Below are 17631 nucleotides of genomic sequence, written 5' to 3'. Positions count from 1 at the left end.
GGTAGCCGCTATGCTTACTGTGGACCCCTATTCTGTGGCAGTTTGCTCTCTATTGGCTTTCATTCGCCCTCAGTGAATTCCTTCCCCAGCATTTCTCACCTCTGAATAACGACTTCCACTTCTGCTCCTCCCTCGCTTTCCGCTTGTCTAGCCACACCAAAGATGGGGGCTGGAGGCTGCGGGTGTGGCAGACGTTCCCGGCGTGATGACGTCAGCACGTAGCGTGCCCGCTTGTGCCGGGAGAAGGGGAAGTTTGGGCAGTGCTTGCGGTGGGAAGAAGGGATGTAGCAGAGGAGGCTGAGGCCGGTTCGTGGGACTGAGCTAGGGGCTACTGGACGCCGCAGGAGGCGAGGTCGGCCGGAGATGAGCGCCTTGGGGCCGCGCTTGACCCGCGCTCCTCGGCGTCTTGCACCCCAAGGCTGTGCCACTCACTGGTTGGGGGTTTTGGCTAGGTGTGGGAATGCCTGCTGCGAGTTGATGAGAGCAGAGCCTCTCTTGGCTTTAGCTTTGCTGTTCGGTCAGTTGAACTCCCTAAGCTCCCTTGCTGACTGTAGCTCCTCTGACATGGGCACTGGCAGAACCCCACTAATCCCATAAGCCCACACTTAGTAGAAGCGAATCCCTACCCTTCACACAGCTTCCCAATGCAGAACTAATTGTTCCTACCTGGGCTCTCACACTTGCTTCCAGTCCTAGGGTCAACATATACACTGGTTTCAAATACATCTGCAGCATAGCACATGCAACACCTTACTCTGGAGAGAAAGGGGTTTCCTAAGCAAAAGGAAACATCAATAATGAACTCCCTTTTCCTACAGAAACGAAGCAGTCCTCCTTCCCAAGCAACCATTGCCCACGGCAGGCGACAGCAAAAAAGACAAATGATTCTTTCCCCCAAATCAGGCTGATCAATGTCCCAAAAGACTACCCTGTCATATCCTACCTCTGTTCCAACAACAAAAACTCCATCTCCAGAGCCAATCATGTTCACTCAGGACACTGCTTCCCACAGCTGTCACCACACACAAGGCACTGGACAGTCAGTCTCGGCTTCTGGACTATGGACGTCATTTCTGCCCCTAGAAAGGTTGCAGCCAGTTTCTTCCAGTGGGAATTTTGTCTCATCCACATTAGCTCATCTACCCACATGGCATGGGATGTACGGTCCATCCTTCCATGCGAGTGAGATATGATTCCATGTGAGTGAGTGGGGTTCATGGGATCCTCATGTCAGTGGATCTGCTGACATTTAGAAGTCCAGCCCATAAGAAGAGGTTAAGTTGATCGAGGTTAATCCCACGTAGGCACGGCTTGTTAAAAATACTGCCTTTTGAATAACTGGCTGTCTCTAACTGCAGATTCTCTTGTGTGATAACATGCTCCCCTGAAGTGTATTCCTCATATGCTGGGCACAGTTTTCCTGTGTGCAGTTAGTAGGATTTCAGCATATACTGACACTCCCTCTCACCTCCGGTACCCCCTCCTCCCAGCCCACAGGCATTCAGGGGATCACTCAGCCAGCCCAGGGGCCCTGTGACCATAGGTCACCAAGTCATGGGTAGCATGAAACGTCATGTGTTGCGTGGCTATGTAATACATTGTATGGCCACATTATGCATTGCGTGGCTACGTTATCCGTTGTTCTGCTGCTTAATTAAGTCCCTGTACGCACGTGCAAGCTTTTCCTTTTAAGCAAGCTCTACCTGCCTGTTTGCCCTCTCTCGGTCCTCTTTCTGGGTAGCCATACTTCCTTCCCCTTGCCCCTGCCCTTTAGTAATAAACTTAGACAGGGGTGCGCGCGGGGGGGGGGGGGTTGTTGTTGAGCTCTGTGGTTTATTTCTCACAACAGCAGTTGCAGCCTAACAACAACGATGACTTTTTCTCTAAACTGTGTGTTCTAACAAATAAAATTAAGTCAAACCTTTTGTCCCACACTACAATAAAATAAAATGTAGAAGCCCATTCTCTAACTCCCTCATAGTATGATTTGGCCAGATATAAGAACTTGGGGAGTGATCACAGGAGGACTATCACAGAGCGGAACTGCAGGTGTCTTGGCCTTGCTAAATCTAAGTGCTTTAAAGATTTATGACAAATTAGGGTGGTATTACAGGTGTCAAAGCCCTTCAAGAGATCAATAGCACCTAACTGACTAACCATGTCCAGATATTATTAATCACACTTAAGAAATGTAAAATAATGCTTGTATTCTTTGCCTTTTCCTTAGATCTTTCCATGGTTTAGTTTCCTCCTTCTGTAACCTCTAGGGAGCCCTTTAAGAGACAGTGGAAACATACACACAACAGAAGCTGTGATTAGCTACAAACTGGCTGATAAGATTTGCTGTATATTTTCTAAAAATGCCTGTTTCCCTGTTAATTTTCCTTGTAGTTTGTTTTTTTTTCTACCAAGTTGCTATTGGATGGTCATACTTACACACACACACACACACATGATTGGGAATTTTTAACAGTATAAGAAATAAGATTGGGAAGAAATAAGATTGGAAGAGCAAAGAATTTAGGAAAAATGAAGATGAAGACGAAAAAGAAAAGGAAGAAGAAGGTAGAGTATTTAGAACAAGAATGAATTGGAACAGAGATTTGTAACAGAGAATTGGAATTGGAATTAGAATTGAGGCAGAATTAGACCTAAGAAATTATAGACAATTAGAGCAAGAAAATAAAATTAAAGCAAAACAATAAAGAGACCTGTCTGGAACTGTAAACATGTGAATTTTTTCCCCTGAGATCAGAGATAACCAAAGATCCCTTTCCCTATGCTGAGGCAACCTAACTGAACCCTGGGAGGAAGTCAGCAGATCAGGACTCTGTTGGCTTTTCATAAGAAGACTCCTTTCCCACGTCGTTTCCACCAATATAAACACGGTCCTCTGTGAAGGTCAGGCTTGCTTCTCTTTTGCTTCCTTTTTTGACTCCTTTAATCTGCCCTTAGTAAGCCAACACACTCCTTCCCACAACCACCGCCCTCCAAGCTGATATCCTAATTTATCTACATTCCCTATTCTAATCAGGCTTTGCTCTACTATCTCTGAAGTTGTCCACCCCCCCACCTCCTCCACTGACTGTCGATTTCTAGAAAGACTAGCAGAGCCAAACGAATATACAGAGTAGGCATATCTAACTTAACACAAACCGACTAGTCAACAAATTGCGCCACTTAGCCAGACCCCTGGTTCAGATAATCAGAGAAGCTGACTGTTTAGGACCAGAAACAAATTATGTCCACTCGGCATCAAATGGGACTTACTTTGCCTGCCAGGATTGCACTTACACTAGGTACCCTGGGGTGGGGGGAAACATGTCACAGTCTTCCTTACTCCAGACTCCAGTGTTCTCTGGGCATGGGAAACCTATTAATATCTTGTTCATCATTTCATGGAAAACAGAAGCCTCATTCTACTTCCGTACTGCTGGAGAAGGCCATAGAGGGGCAACTACCATTGGCGCAGCAACAGGACTCTAAGAGGTACAGCACAGCCAACTGAGCAACCATATAAAGGAAGTCATGACCCTGGTACAACAAAGCACAGCCATGCTACAAACTCAGAGATTCCCTGACTGTGGTGGTCCTCCAAAACCACAGAGGTTGGACTTAAGAACTGCAGAAAGAGGGGGCATCTGTTCTTCCTAGGCAAGGAATGCTGTTTTGATGTGAATGAATCTGGCCTAGTAAGGGGAAATGCTAGACAATTACTAGGAAGAAACACAAGAGAAAGAATAGGCAATACTTTCTGGAAGGCCCCCTCTCTGCTTGGGGACTGTCAGTAGTCCCCTTGGCAGGCCTAATTGTTATAATTGTACTAACTTTCTTGTGTGGTCCTTGACTTTTTAGCTTCTCATCAACTTCCTCCAACAAAGACTCCTTGCTTTCCTGGCCCAAAGCAACACTGGACTCTCTATGCCCCAGACTAACAGCTTTCATCTATCCTGAAAGCATCTCAACATGCTCATTCCACCTTTGGGATCCACCAGCAGCCTCCTCAAATGTCAACTCCTTTCCACCATTTTCTTTTTTACCCTTCCAGAGTTGGGATATTTTGAGTAAGAGCCTCAGGTCATGAGCAATTGAGTCAGGATGCAGTGGGCTGTGTAGCCCCAATCCATAAAGAATTCCTTAGCCCCAGAGTGACTGTTCAGTTCCATCTGCAGAAACAGAATGTCTGGCAATGAAAATAACTCATCTGTTCCCGATCAATCCATAAACACAGCTGTAACTTTCTGGTAGCCACACACACACACACACACACACGCACACACACACACACCCCAGCCCCTCTAAATGTGCTTAACCTTCATACCATGGAAAGAGTGGTCCCCTCTCAGCCTGCTGATTCCCAGAGAGTCACTGCCCATTGTGTGCGGAAACACAGCTCTCACCCCAGAGGAGGTACGGGTTTACTCTGGAGACAAAATGAGTGAACACAGATTTAGATTTCTCCAAATTCCATTTTCTGAGGTGGCAATGGAGTCTTTACAGTCACACAACAGTGGAAGCCACTCGTGAAGACACTTTTCAAGCACATTGGTGGAAGTACCAGAGAGGCAGTTATAGCAAAGTTGGGGGGAGGTGGCGTTTGTTACAGGGGTCAGATGGTACCCGATGATGCTCTTAGCCTTTGGTTTTGTGGGAACTGTCTGTTAATATATTGCGAGGAAAGCTAGTCTTCTGAGTACACTGATGGTCATAAACCTGAGAGACAGAGAAGAGCAATAAGTAAGTATTGAGAGGGCTGGAAGGAGGGCTCAGTTTCAGGAGACCTGATGCTCTCTTTGGCCTCCGGGAGTACCAGGCATTCACAGATGTACATACATATGTTCAAAAAGCACAAATATGTATAAGGTAATATACATTTATTGTTTAGATTTTCCAATATGATAGAGTAAATTTTTTTAAAATTGATTTTATTGAGCTATACATTTTTCTCTGCTTCTCTTCCCTCCTCTCCCCTCCCCAATAAACATTTTTTATAAAAGAGGGCAAAAAGTGGCTCTGAACTCACAGGCTTGCACACCCTCTCTGGTCACTGAAGGGCAATCAGCCTTGTAGAAGGGTCTGTGGAAGGTGCTGCTGCTTTCCAGAAACTTCCCTTTTCACAAGGCTCGAAAAGGGGCTGGTAATTACATCTCACCCTTTTGCAGTTGTTTTGTTTTTAGTTTGATTTCCCCAGGACAGTGAAACCCCCCCTGTTGTCCTACCTTGGCAGGAGAGAAAAGTGTATGAAGTTGCTCTAATTTAAAAGCGTTTTGTGCCATCAAAATCTAAAACATCAACAAATCTAAATTCCCTTTTGCAGTACACATTTCATTTATGGTACACATTTCCTGCCGTGTCCCTCTCCAAATTTGTAATTCCGTTCCTACAATAATCAGATTTTATGCTTTTTTTTTTTTTATGTCAAAGGGGTGAATATTGAGGATGATTCATCAGGCAACAAATCACAGACCAGCTGGGCAGAGCTTATTTAAACCACGCCCACAGGCTTTTCTTGGTCTGTTTTCAGATGTCCATCTCATTCATCCGAGTCTCTTTGCTTCATCAAGACGATAGGTGGTGCATAGCCTTCATAAAAATGTCAACTGCGGAGTCCACCTCCCTGGATCGTGTGGGAGAAAACCGTACGTATTTAATGAATCGTTAACTAAATTAAAGGGAGAAAGGGAAGCTTCACTAGGGGAGTGGAATCTTCCTCCCTTTAGCCTGCCACAGGGGTCTCTCCAGATCCATTGAGGCTGCGGGTGGGTAGGAACACACCGGTGCAATTCTGTATTATTCTGTTATGGCGAAATTTACTTAAACATGTTTGGGGAAGAACAACCAACAGCGAACTTGTTGAATCTGCGCTCTTTAAACTCCCGCCTGAGTGAGGCACAGAGTACCTGTGTTGACTGAAAGTAGCCAATGAGGCTGCCTCACTCACTGTGATTAAAGGAACAGTAGCCCTGTGTTGTAGGTGTTGGGGTTCAACAAGCTGCCCATCAGATTACATTTCCCCATAGTCTGACGGACTTTTACAACCGCCCGGCCTAGCCACTCATACTTGATTGTAGATACTTGGTGCCGCAGGGAGAGATAAACAGCTCTTCTGAGTTTGTAAAGCAAAGTAGGTGTCCGGATTCCTCCAGGACTGGTTGGAGGAACCTGGGCATGCTCAGGCAAGTCGCTGCTATCCAGTGCCCCTAAAGTGCCCCTGCTCACACCTCCCCTCCCCCTTCTTTTCTGGGCTCCCACAATGGATCCCCCTCCCCCACCCTGCGTGTTTTTTCATCCATAACCTCCAGCCTGTCAGAAATTCTCCCCTTTCCTTAGGACACAGGTGTACTCCTTCAGGTCTTAAAGGATTCTGTGGCATCAGGGAACAATCTCTGTTCTACTTTACCTAGTGCTTCATCCCAGGATTTTCAGTAGGTCAGGGATGGGAGATTGATCCCACCTCTAAATCCATCTACAGTTTCAGTTTATGGTAAATGATGGGAAAAGGACATCGGAGATTGCTATTTTAAAACCGTATCCTCTCATTTTGGAAAATGTTTATATTTCATTCTTTAAATCCCTTTCCCTTTAATTTAAAACTTTTAAAATTCATTTTACGTGTGTGTTTTATGTGTGTTTTCCCTGCTTGTCTGTGCACCACATGCATGCCTGCCGCCCACAGATATCAGAAAAAGGAGTTGAATCCCCGGGACCTGGACTTAGGCAATTGTGAACCCCCCTGTGGGTGCTGGAAATGAACCAAGTCCTCTCTCTACAAGGGCAGCAAATGCTCTTCACTGCTGAGACGTGACTATACCCCTACATTAATATTTTTGTTTAGGAATAGAATATTTCTTGAAAAACAGAGTTCACAATTATTGTTAGCTTAAAGGTCTAGTGGCAGCCTCAGGAGATCAGGCTAAGTTCCTCTAGGTGGACAGGCCCCTGCGGTGGTGGAACTACTGGTCTGGGTGGTGGGGGACAAACTGAAGAGGAAAGCCTTCTAACTAGGCCTCCCTTGAATCCCTCGGCCCCATCCCGTGCCATCCAGTGTGCACCTAAAGGACTCTCCCTCCGCACCCACCCAGGCCTCTCCTTGTGGTAGAGCAGCAGGTATGTCCTCTGTTGCGGCTAGGCACTTAGGGGCCACCGAGTCACATATTCCTCATGGTTAGCCAGAGCACCTGATGTGCTGGGGAACATTAAAAAGTAAAGTTTTCCTTCCTTCTTTCGAATTGTCTATGGGCTGGAAATGGCAGCCAAGTTCTCACGGCAGTGACCAGTCCGTAAAGCAGCTGACTTAGGTGAAAGTTGGGGACCCAGCTCTCTCGAACTTTCTGCAGCTTCTCTGAGTCTCACTTTCTCATCTGCTGTCTGCCGACCCAGCTCTCTGGAACTCACCGCAAGCTCTCTGACGCTTTCCCCTCCTCTGACTAATACTAAAAGAGAAAGCTCATGAACAATACTACTGTTTCTCAGGTAAACCAAGCATTTCTGAGGGATTAGGGGCTAGATAAATTCCTTAAGAGAAGGCCTTAAGAGAGCCCATGACTAAGCACTAAAGATGGAGAACTTCCAAGATGGCGGCTTCTTCTTCACCTTCCAGACCTGAGACAAAGCCTAGGGCTGCTTAAAACAAAGTCCTGGGAAGATCTTTCTCCTGCCCGTGGGGCCCCCTGCTGGTGAACCGGATCGAGCAGCTCACAGCTCAATGTCGAACAGGATGTGTTTTTTGATTGACCCATTAAAATGGACATACATGTTGCTTTATTATGGTGAATGTAAGTCCCGGTCTCTGGTCTCCATCTTTGGAGGCCCCATCCCTGTGCCCGCCAAGCTTTACCCCTCCCCGAATGAGGGTCAAGACAGCCCGCCAAAATCTTGACCACTCCCCCAGTCTACTTAAACTGCTTCTCCAGAACGTTCCCTCATGGTCTCTTTTCCTTCCTCTTGGTAATGACATTTGTGGCCTCCTGGTTCCCCCTCGGGGCCACCCCAGAGCACAGGAATCCCATTAAATCCCATTAAACCTGGATATTATTTAATAACGTTGTGATTTGGCTTATTCGGATTTTTGCGTTGGCAGAGAGATCACATTAGGAAAATTTCTTAAAGGTGAATATGTTAAACTCCTCAGCTATTTTTTGAAACACTGTGTTATTGTGGGCTGTACTCATCCTACTGAGCCTTTTAACACCAGATCTGACACCGCTTTATTGAAAATATTGTCTACTTCCTCTCTACCTCCCCAAGAGATATTTGTACTTGATTGTGTATTAGTGTAAGTGTTGTAAAATGGCGGGAGAGAGACCATGGTGGGCCAAGGGGCAGGAGGCAGGTGAGAGCCAGAGGCCTCATGGGAGACAAATACTCCATGCAGGCCGAGCTGGAAAGAAATCGATAGTTGACAGAGCTTGTCTCTTAAAGAAATAGCAACTGAATATAGACTATGCAGTGACATAACAGCCATTGGAATCTGGGCTGGCCAGGGTACTGCCTGGCTTCATCCTGCCAGATGACAGGGGCCAGTATAATGACTGAATCCCAACAGTAACACAGTATTACAATCAATACAGTTTCTGTGTGATTATTTTGGGTCTGGGAGGCCCAGAAATGAACGAGCAGTCTCTGACTACAAACACCGTTCACAAAAACCAGTACTTGGAACCCACCTACATTTATCAGTGAATAAATGGGGAAAGCTGTGACCCATACTCCTGTTGGGGATCTCCAGGTGGGGGCCCCATCCACACTCAGATCCTGCACTTCCAATTCCAGGCTCAGTCCCCTCAGAAAGCCCGCCAACTGCAGCCCTGCCTCTAAGAGAGCCCATATGGTGACTCACATACATACCCCTGACTCCTATTCCAGGATCCAACACATATTTCAGAGGCCCCCCCTAACACTAGGCATGCATGTAGCACACATATATACATAAGTCCAAACAAAACAGTAACACACATAAAATAAATCTTAAACAATAGCTTATAAAGGACATATAGACCCCCTCCACCCCTACCCAAACTTCCCCATTCCCAGTTGCAGAGTTTTTGTACCTCTGTCCCCAGCCCTTACATACTTACTTTTCCAGAAGGCCATAAAATGGATCCCTGAAGCAGAGACTTCACACTTGTCTTCTTTCACATGTCTCAGCATTACATTCTGCTCTTCAGACAATGCTCTTCAGACAAGAGCATGTCAGATACACTGCTGGTGAGATTCTAAGAGACTGTATCCACAGCACCGCTGATACAGAAACAGTAACCTGAACTCAGAAGCTTGCAAGCACCACATAGTCAAATGTTATACAAAGAAGTTACGAAAAGCTGGCAGGAAACTTGTGGAGAAGTGAGAGGAGGAAGCGGGTTGCAGCAGTTGGGGTGATTGGTGTATTTTTTAAAGTTAGTCAGAAGGAAACTGTTTTCTGTGGCTCACTGCCGTTAAGCTTGCTTAAGCTTGCTGATTAGTATAGGAATGTTTTGAGTCAGAAGCCTTGGGGACATTTGCCCTGGTAAAGTGGTATAAGAACTAGGCAAGTGCAGGCTTGTGGTCCACTTGTCTCTTGTATAGAGAGGGTGCGTTTACCTTGTCATCCGCTTGGGGACATTTGAGTGATTGCAAATGTTCCATTTTTTTTTTTTACAGTGATCCTTAAAGCTGCTACAAATATGCACATAAAGGTTTCTCTTTCTTTTTCTTAAACCTTAAATGCAGGCTTTCCTTCCAGCATTGGGTATGTGGGTAGGATGGGGGCACATCACCATATTGTAGACTTCCTGGACAAACAGCTTCATACTGGCTGCATAGTTTTGCCTTTCTGAAAGAAAGACTTTAGATTCACATCAACATCTAATTCATCAACCTCCTGTTATTTAGTGATTTTTTTGCCCGAGACATGTTCACAAGCATTCTCTCCACTTTGTAAAGAATCCAGTGACTTTACAATATTGAGCTTCATGCTCGGGTCTATAGTCCATCTTGAGTCTTGTTTTTAGCAGACAGATACCAGGTTGTTTCAGTAGCACATACTGGAGCGGTGCCACACTCTCCCTGTCTAAAAACTGTACATCTCTTTTAAATATCTGTTGACCATGAGTGCTTGATATCATTTCTGGAGTCTTTTTTTTTCTGATGTATTGTTCTGTCTACTTGTTTACTAGCACCAAGCTGTCTTTATTTCTGTTCTCATAAGTCATGATATGAGGCAGCGTGATCTTTCTGAATTTGATACATCTTCAGAATCATTTTTGAATATTCTAGTTTCCTTTAGTATTCTTAGTACTTTTTAATAATTTGATGCTATGATTTTTTTCTGAAGGCAATCACTCCTTCCTCCACCAGGAAGTGATACTGTGTTGCATATATAAACTTGCTCAGGAGTTGTTTACACATGAGCAATATTGAGTTCCAGTTTATCATGTGAATCCTTACTTATATTGTTCTGTTATTGAATGAAACTTGGGAGTCAGATAATGGGGCAAACACCTGATTGATCAGAGAAGCAGTAGATAAGTGTCCAGTGACCTTGTTTTCTCCTTTCCAGATACAAAAGGGCTTGCAAACCTTTCTCAACCACTTCCTACCACTTCCCATGTCTCTCTATTTGTATCTGGGTCCTCCAAAACCTCTATGGCTAATTCTGGTCAGCTAGTCACTAGCTCTGCTCCTGATTCAATGTTAAACCTTATTGCCAGTCTTGGTGTATGAATGTGAACAAATATCTCAGAACAATTATGTGTTTAGATATCTCTTGATTTCTTTCCTTTTTATGTTAAAAATTTTATGCATATGAGTGTTTTGCCTGCATAAATATCTGTGCATCATATTCATTCCAGTGCACACCAAGGTCAGGAAAGGATGTCAGATTCCAGAAACTGGAATTATATATGTAGGTGCTGGAATCAAACCTAGGTCCTCTGCAAGAGCAACAAGTGCTCTTAACAACTGACCCAACAATCTAGCCCTGTCCTGATTTCTTCATAACTTTAAATGTAGTTAATATTGTGCTGACTGTGAACCTTTTTAGCTTTGTAATTTTATGGTTTTTGTCATTACTGTAAATGGTGCTGTCTTAGACTTTAATTTCCATTTGACAAGAAAAAACAACTGACTTTACCATGCTGACACTGTATCTTGCAGCTTTGTAAATTCATTAATTATATCCAGTAGTCTTTTATAGATTTGTCATAATTTTTATGCAGATAGAATTGCATCATCTGTGATGAGAAACACTTCATCTGTTTTCAAGAAGTGTAAACCTTCTTTTATTTCTTTAAGAATCTAATTTTATGTATATGGCTGTTTTGCCTGCACGTTTGTGCATCACATGAGTGCCTGGTGCCTATAGAGGGTGATGAGTCCCCTGGAACTGGAGTTGGCACAGTTGTAAGCTACCCTGTGAGCGCTGGGAATTGAACCTGTGTCCTGTGGAAGAGTGATTTTAAGTCCTGAGGATTTTTCCAGCTTCATGAGCCTATTTCTTTACCCTTGGTGGACCTCCTGTGAAGTCATCCTGGAACGGAGATCAGATATCCTACTCCTGCTCCTGATTGCTGGGAAAGCATTAATAACTGCACCCTTGGGAGTGAAGCAGTGTGTAGTTGGATTTATTGTTTTGTTTTTAATTGATTACTTTTGTAGGGTTGAGGAAGTTTCTCAAATTCCTATTTTGGCATAATTTTGCTGTGTATTGATATTTCTATTTTCCTCTTTCCTTATTGTGTTAATAGGTCTAATTACACTGAGTTTTCCCTAATGTTTTCATTACTTTTAACCAGAGCACTTTCTGAAGAGAAACCCAGCCAACTGTTGTTGTATTTCACTGTGATCCTCACTCATTTAGGTTTCTGCCCTTTCATGATTCACCCTCAGTTCAGTAACCAGAAGACCCCTTGGAAGTTCTGTTTCTAGCATCTCTAGTCCTCTTTTCACCATGGCCATCCTTTATGGACCAGGGCCTTCTTTGAAAGGGGTTTGCAGCACTCGTTCAGATACTTGTAGGGGATTGTAAAGTGGATGTTTCATCTAAGTTTCTTTAATTTTTCTTAAGAAAGTCTCCAAGTTGGCATTCTTATATTAATATTTTTCAGGTAAAAAGCTCCAAGGAAAATGTCTCAGAATCGTCTCCCCCGTGTCTCCTGCTAGGCTTTACTGCTGCTATGCAGTGATCATCGTCCTCACTGGAGCTGTGATTGCACTTTCTGTGGCTCTGTCATTGTCAGGTGAGTGACATTCTCCAGATCCTGCAGCATTCTGTCCACATCCACACTGTCAGTTACACTCACTGACCCCTGTGAGCCAGGCCCTGTGTGAAGGGCAGAGAGAAAACACACGGGAAATTCCTGTTCTCTGGGAACTTAGGGTCTAGCAGGAAGATGCACTGAAGGAACAGCACAGGCGGCCAGGCTCAGCATCCCTAGGAAGAGGACATTCAGCAACCTCTAGAGAGATGTGGGAGACATATATCTACCTGGGGAAACTATTCAATGCAGAGGACAAGGAGAAAAAATACCCAAGTAGCAGCCTCAAGGAAACTGCTGCAGCTAGGGGCAATGAGGGCAGTGAAGAATAATATGGCTGGGGATGGTAAAGAACCACCATGACCCATGGTTTATGTTAACATCTTCAACTATAGTCTGAAAATATTAAATAGAATGTTCCAGAAATATGCTGTTGCTGAGCTTCTAGTTTTAGACTATTCTAAATAATATGATAAAATCTTGTACAGCTTTTCTGCCACATCTGGAGTAGAGATTCATGATATTGTTTTATAAAATCAACTTTAACCATGTCAGTGAATAATATACAAGTCTAAACATGGACAAACACTTGCCTACAAGACTTAGTGTGTATAATCTAAACTTTCCCATGGCTCTACATAACAGTCACCCTCAGGGCCTGCTGCATTTTTTCCTTTCATTAAAGCCTCATGGTAGTGTGTATAAGAACTGGGAATAGCTACAACAAATTGCTCTCCACTAAAAATAAGTGTGTGATTGTCATTTCTAGTATTTAATGTTTTTTTTATCAAATCATTTATTTCTATCCTCAGTAGCCCTTCCACAGAGTCATGTAGTCATTCTTTCCTGTCAAAGTAGAAAAAAGAACAGTTATGAAATAAAAATACCTGTTATTTTTCTAAGTGGTTCTCTGAAACCTTGCTACCTTAAGAGTTTCACACACACACACACACACACACACACACACACACACACATACACAATTACTTTATTATGATGGACTCACAAAAGAACATATTATAATTCTATTAGCATAGCCACTTAAGCACTTGACACGTCCCAAACCCTATGAATCTCATTGAACACAGAATAACCATTCTGAAGCCATGGAGCTTTGGTTAAGGTTTAGACTTTTGTTGTATCTACATTTTTATATACTTATTAGTCACAAATTAAAAAAAAAACACAGCAAAGTTGAAACTAGAAAAAACATGCTCTTTATAACCCTATTCATGGCTTATGGGCCCTTTGCTGAATCCTGTTCTTGCTTATCACCTTACAACACTCTTCCATGTTCTCTTTTCTACATGTTACACCATGCTCACACTCAACAGCTGTCCACACTGTGCATTATGGGCTGAGACAAGCATATGAGGAAGTACATGGGGTCTCTTTCTTTCTGGGCTAGTGTGACCTTGTTTAATATTATACTTTCTAGGTCCACCACTTTTTTACAAGCTTCATTTTTCTTTATGTCTGAATAACATTCTTTTTGATTCATATATTACAATTTCACTATCTGTTCATCAGTTGATGGATGTCTAGGTCAGGTCCATTTTGCTCCTATTGTACATGGAGCAGCAGTAGACATGGATGTTCAGGTCTCTGTGTTATGATGTCGTGTTCTCTCATATATGACCAGGAGTGGCAGAGCTGAGCCATAAAAAGTTTATTTGTAACTTTTTAAAGGAGCCTCCATACTGGATGCATCAGTTTATATTCCCACCAGCAATAAATAAGTGTCCCTTCTGATATATGCTGTGTGATGTCTTGATAAATGCCATTCTGACAGCCTCTAACGAGAGCTAGCATATATTCATATGGATTTAATGTATGTGTATATGATAACAGAAAGTCTTCAAGCAAAGTTTTGGTATCAAAAACCTGTTTGACTATGCCATGTTTGCATGCTGGTATTTGTTCATAGTTAAATCCAGAGAAGTGAAGGGGTTCTCTTTATTTCGTCATTACAAAAGCAGGAAAGACAGAACAGATCTCACGCAACAATACCTATGCTGTTTGCCCAAGAAACTGGATTGGATTTGGAAATAAATGTTTTTATTTTTCTGAAGACATGGAAAACTGGACATTCAGCCAGAACTACTGCAGGGCACTAAAGGCCCAACTAGCTCGATTTGACAACCAAAGGGAGCTGGTAAGAAATGATCGAAATTGGTTTGTTATTTGTTCTGTTGAATATTTACTGCCTTAAGATAGGGACCTTAAGGCTGCAGCATGAGGAAGGATTCTACCCCAGGCATACAGGAGACAGGGGGACACATATTAGTATGTACCATTTGTGATAGTAACCCATCTGGCTGTTACCCTGAGATACTCCAAAGACATTCTCTCCTGTATGCTAATAGTCAACCTGCATGGCCAGACATACATTTGACTGAGAAACATGATTTTTATAAGGAGGGCGCTTATTCTTTCTGGCTGCCAGTTCAGCTTAAACCCAAAACAATCATGCAGAAATTGTATTATTTAAATTACTGCTTGGCCCATTAGCTTTAACTTCTTACTGGCTAACTCTTACATATTAATTTTACCTATTTTTATGAATCTGTGTATTGCCACGTGGCAGTGGCTTACCGGCAAAATTCCCGCATGTCGGACTCTGGCAGCAGCTCCATTGCTTCTTTTTGATTCCACCCTTCTTTCTCCCAGCATTCAGCCTAGCTTTCCCTGCCTACCTAAGTTCTGCCTTACTATAGGTCCAAAGCAGTTTCTTTATTCATTAATCAATAAAAGCAACACACAGATAGAAGGACCTCCCATACCAAACATAAGTATACATGGTCATGTAAGTCTTTGTCCAAACTGGCAGGTGTTGCAAACTTAAGGTGACAGCTGTTAATAACTGTAAATATGTATTTAACAAGGGACTTTCTCAGCCACAGAAGGAGGGGTGGTTGTCAGTGTACTATGGGTTATGGCTATAAAATATATTCACTGAGAACTGAGGATTATTTAGGCTCCAAAGTCAATTACTCTCAGTCCAAACCTGTTGACATCCTGAAAAGAAGCTGCAGGTTGGAGACAGTCAATGGTATCTGAAGTTGAGAGACACATATTAGTTTTTGTGTTTTATGGCAGAATTTCCTGAAGAGATACAAAGGGCCATTTGACCACTGGATCGGCCTGCACAGAGAGTCATCACATCACCCTTGGATGTGGACAGACAACACTGAATATAACAACTTGTATGTTTTCAGAATGCATTTTCTCCTACTGTGTTCAAGTGTTGTGATTGAGTGAGTCGTGGTTGTGAAAGGTGAAAGGTTGAGTCATGTGAAGGGAACTGTACTGGTATGGAAGAAAAATAAGCCCTTGGGTTGGACGTGTCCTTGGTGTTTGTTGTGTGTTACATGCAATAGAGAGTCCCCAATAAACTCCACATCCCAATGAATTTTAATCTATTAGCTTTACTTAATGTTACTTTACTCCAAGTCTTTAGTCTGATGATGGCATCTAGGCTAGATGCTGTCTGCTATCACTACTTTAAAATCTTTCCTTACTGCTAACAGCCCTTGTGAGATGCAGACAAACAGCTGATGGCCACTAAGGGTTCTAAAACCTCAGAAAGCCACTGCAGAACTATTGGACAGGACTTGTCAGACAGCTGTGTGCACAGCTGCACCTGTCACAGAAACAGACTCCAGGAGCATTGGGAACCTTCTCTAAAGTCTCATCATCAAAGAGCACCCAAGACAGCACTTGGATGTGAGCATAGCCATTTTGAACAGACCCATTTCACTACAACGGTAAATGTCCATTATTAAAGACCTTTAGAATTTACTAAGTCCATTTTCTTCCACTTTCATACATGTGAAAAGTACTTCAAGGTAGAATTGAAAACCACCCTTGGGATGCTACTCATGGCTGAAGTTCTTGTGAACATGGTAGCAAGTACCTGTCAAATGCTTTTTACACACAGTACATGGTTAAACATGGATGAGTGACAAGGCGCTCACCAAATGGAATGCCGAGAATGGAAAAGTCACTGGGTGTAACACTAGTGCAGGTGATTCCTCATGGCCTCTGCCTTTCTGTGATTCGTGCTATAAACAAGCAGTGGACACGAGTGAGAGATCATTGCTGGGGGGATGCAGTCAACTGCAGAAATTTTGTTTGTTTTTTGTTTTAGGATTCCCATCCGAGGAGAAGGAAAGCATGCCTACCTGAGTGACAGAGGGATCAGCAGTGGCAGGAACAACATACATAGGAAGTGGATTTGTAGCATGCCCAACAGCTACACTTTACAGTGTCCAGAAATTTCACAGCGTGTGTAGAGAATGTATCAGAGTCATCACAAGAAATCTGTATTATGTTATCTACAGTTACAGCTTCATTTATTTATTTTTTAAAATGTTGTAAAAGGAACAGGCTGTGTCCTGCTGCCCTGTGAGCTTAACCGCTGAAATAACCACACAGAAATTGTATTAATTAAATTACTGCTTGGCTCATAAGCTGTAGCTTCTTATTGGCTAACTCTTACACCTTGATTCAACCCATTTCTAACAATCTGTATGTCGCCATGGGGTCGTGGTTTACTGGGAAAAATTCAGCATATCTCACTCTGGTGACTCCATGGCAGCTCTCTCTGCCTGCCTTCTTTCTCCCAACACTGAACTCTCTTTTCTCCACCTATCTAAGTTCTTCCCTATCTAAAGGCCAAGGCAGTTTCTTTATTCAACCAATGAAAGCAACAAAAATACAAAAGGACCTCCTACACCATTTCCCCTTTTCTGTTTAAACAAAAAAGGCTTTCACTTTAACATAGTAAAGTTATATATAATAAAACAGGTATTAAGCAAGAATTACAGTCACAATATTTATATCTATTTTATCTTTTATCATAACTATGGAAAACTATAACTATCTATCTATTCTTCAACTCCATCAAAGACTCCAGAAAGATGTAATATTATCTAAGTAAACAGGAAGTACATTGTAAGCAATTTCCAAAACTCTAGAAGTTTCAGAGACATCTCAATTCCTAGACAGCCACTCAAAGTTATCTTGTACCATTGGCATCCATCTTTAGCCTACAGGCCCATAGTATCCAGCAGACTTTTTCATGAAGCAGGAAATTTTAAAGACAGTTCAGTTACTTTCTTCTGTGTCCTGCAGAATGTCTTGCAGACTCTTCTCTTTTATGAATCAGGAACCCCGAAGGAACATCTCAACTTTAGGCAAGTTCAGCAGTCCTTTCTCTGTGGGTTTTTCATGTCCAGTTTATGCAACAGTCCAGGCAAGAGCAGTTTCTTGCCTAGATGGCTAACAAACTCCATAAGGAGCCTCTTCGATATAGATTGGTGCTTCCAGGAGCAGACGTGTCTCATTGTCATGAAAATCCCTAAGTTATTAAAACATTTTAAATGCCATATTTTGT

General features: G+C 43.0%; 1 protein-coding gene across 1 annotated transcript; it reads left to right on the top strand.

The window, feature by feature from the left end:
• Positions 1–5555: 5555 nt before the first annotated feature.
• Positions 5556–16538, top strand: LOC119806553 (C-type lectin domain family 2 member D11-like). Its single transcript, XM_038318332.1, has 5 exons — positions 5556–5639; positions 12084–12215; positions 14213–14388; positions 15333–15439; positions 16384–16538. The coding sequence occupies exons 1-5, from the start codon at positions 5594–5596 to the stop codon at positions 16526–16528; spliced, it is 606 nt and encodes a 201-aa protein (XP_038174260.1). The 5' UTR covers positions 5556–5593; the 3' UTR covers positions 16529–16538.
• Positions 16539–17631: the final 1093 nt, after the last annotated feature.

Source organism: Arvicola amphibius, chromosome 2 (assembly GCF_903992535.2).
Source record: "Arvicola amphibius chromosome 2, mArvAmp1.2, whole genome shotgun sequence".
NCBI lineage: Eukaryota > Metazoa > Chordata > Mammalia > Rodentia > Cricetidae > Arvicola > Arvicola amphibius.
This window is presented reverse-complemented; position numbering and strand designations above follow the sequence as displayed.

Coding starts and splice junctions, on each gene's coding strand:
- LOC119806553 (XM_038318332.1), top strand. CDS start 5,594: ATGTCAACTGCGGAGTCCACCTCCCTGGATCGTGTGGGAGAAAACC. Junction 5,640..12,083: donor GGATCGTGTGGGAGAAAACC/GTACGTATTTAA, acceptor AATATTTTTCAG/GTAAAAAGCTCCAAGGAAAA. Junction 12,216..14,212: donor TGTGGCTCTGTCATTGTCAG/GTGAGTGACATT, acceptor TTACAAAAGCAG/GAAAGACAGAACAGATCTCA.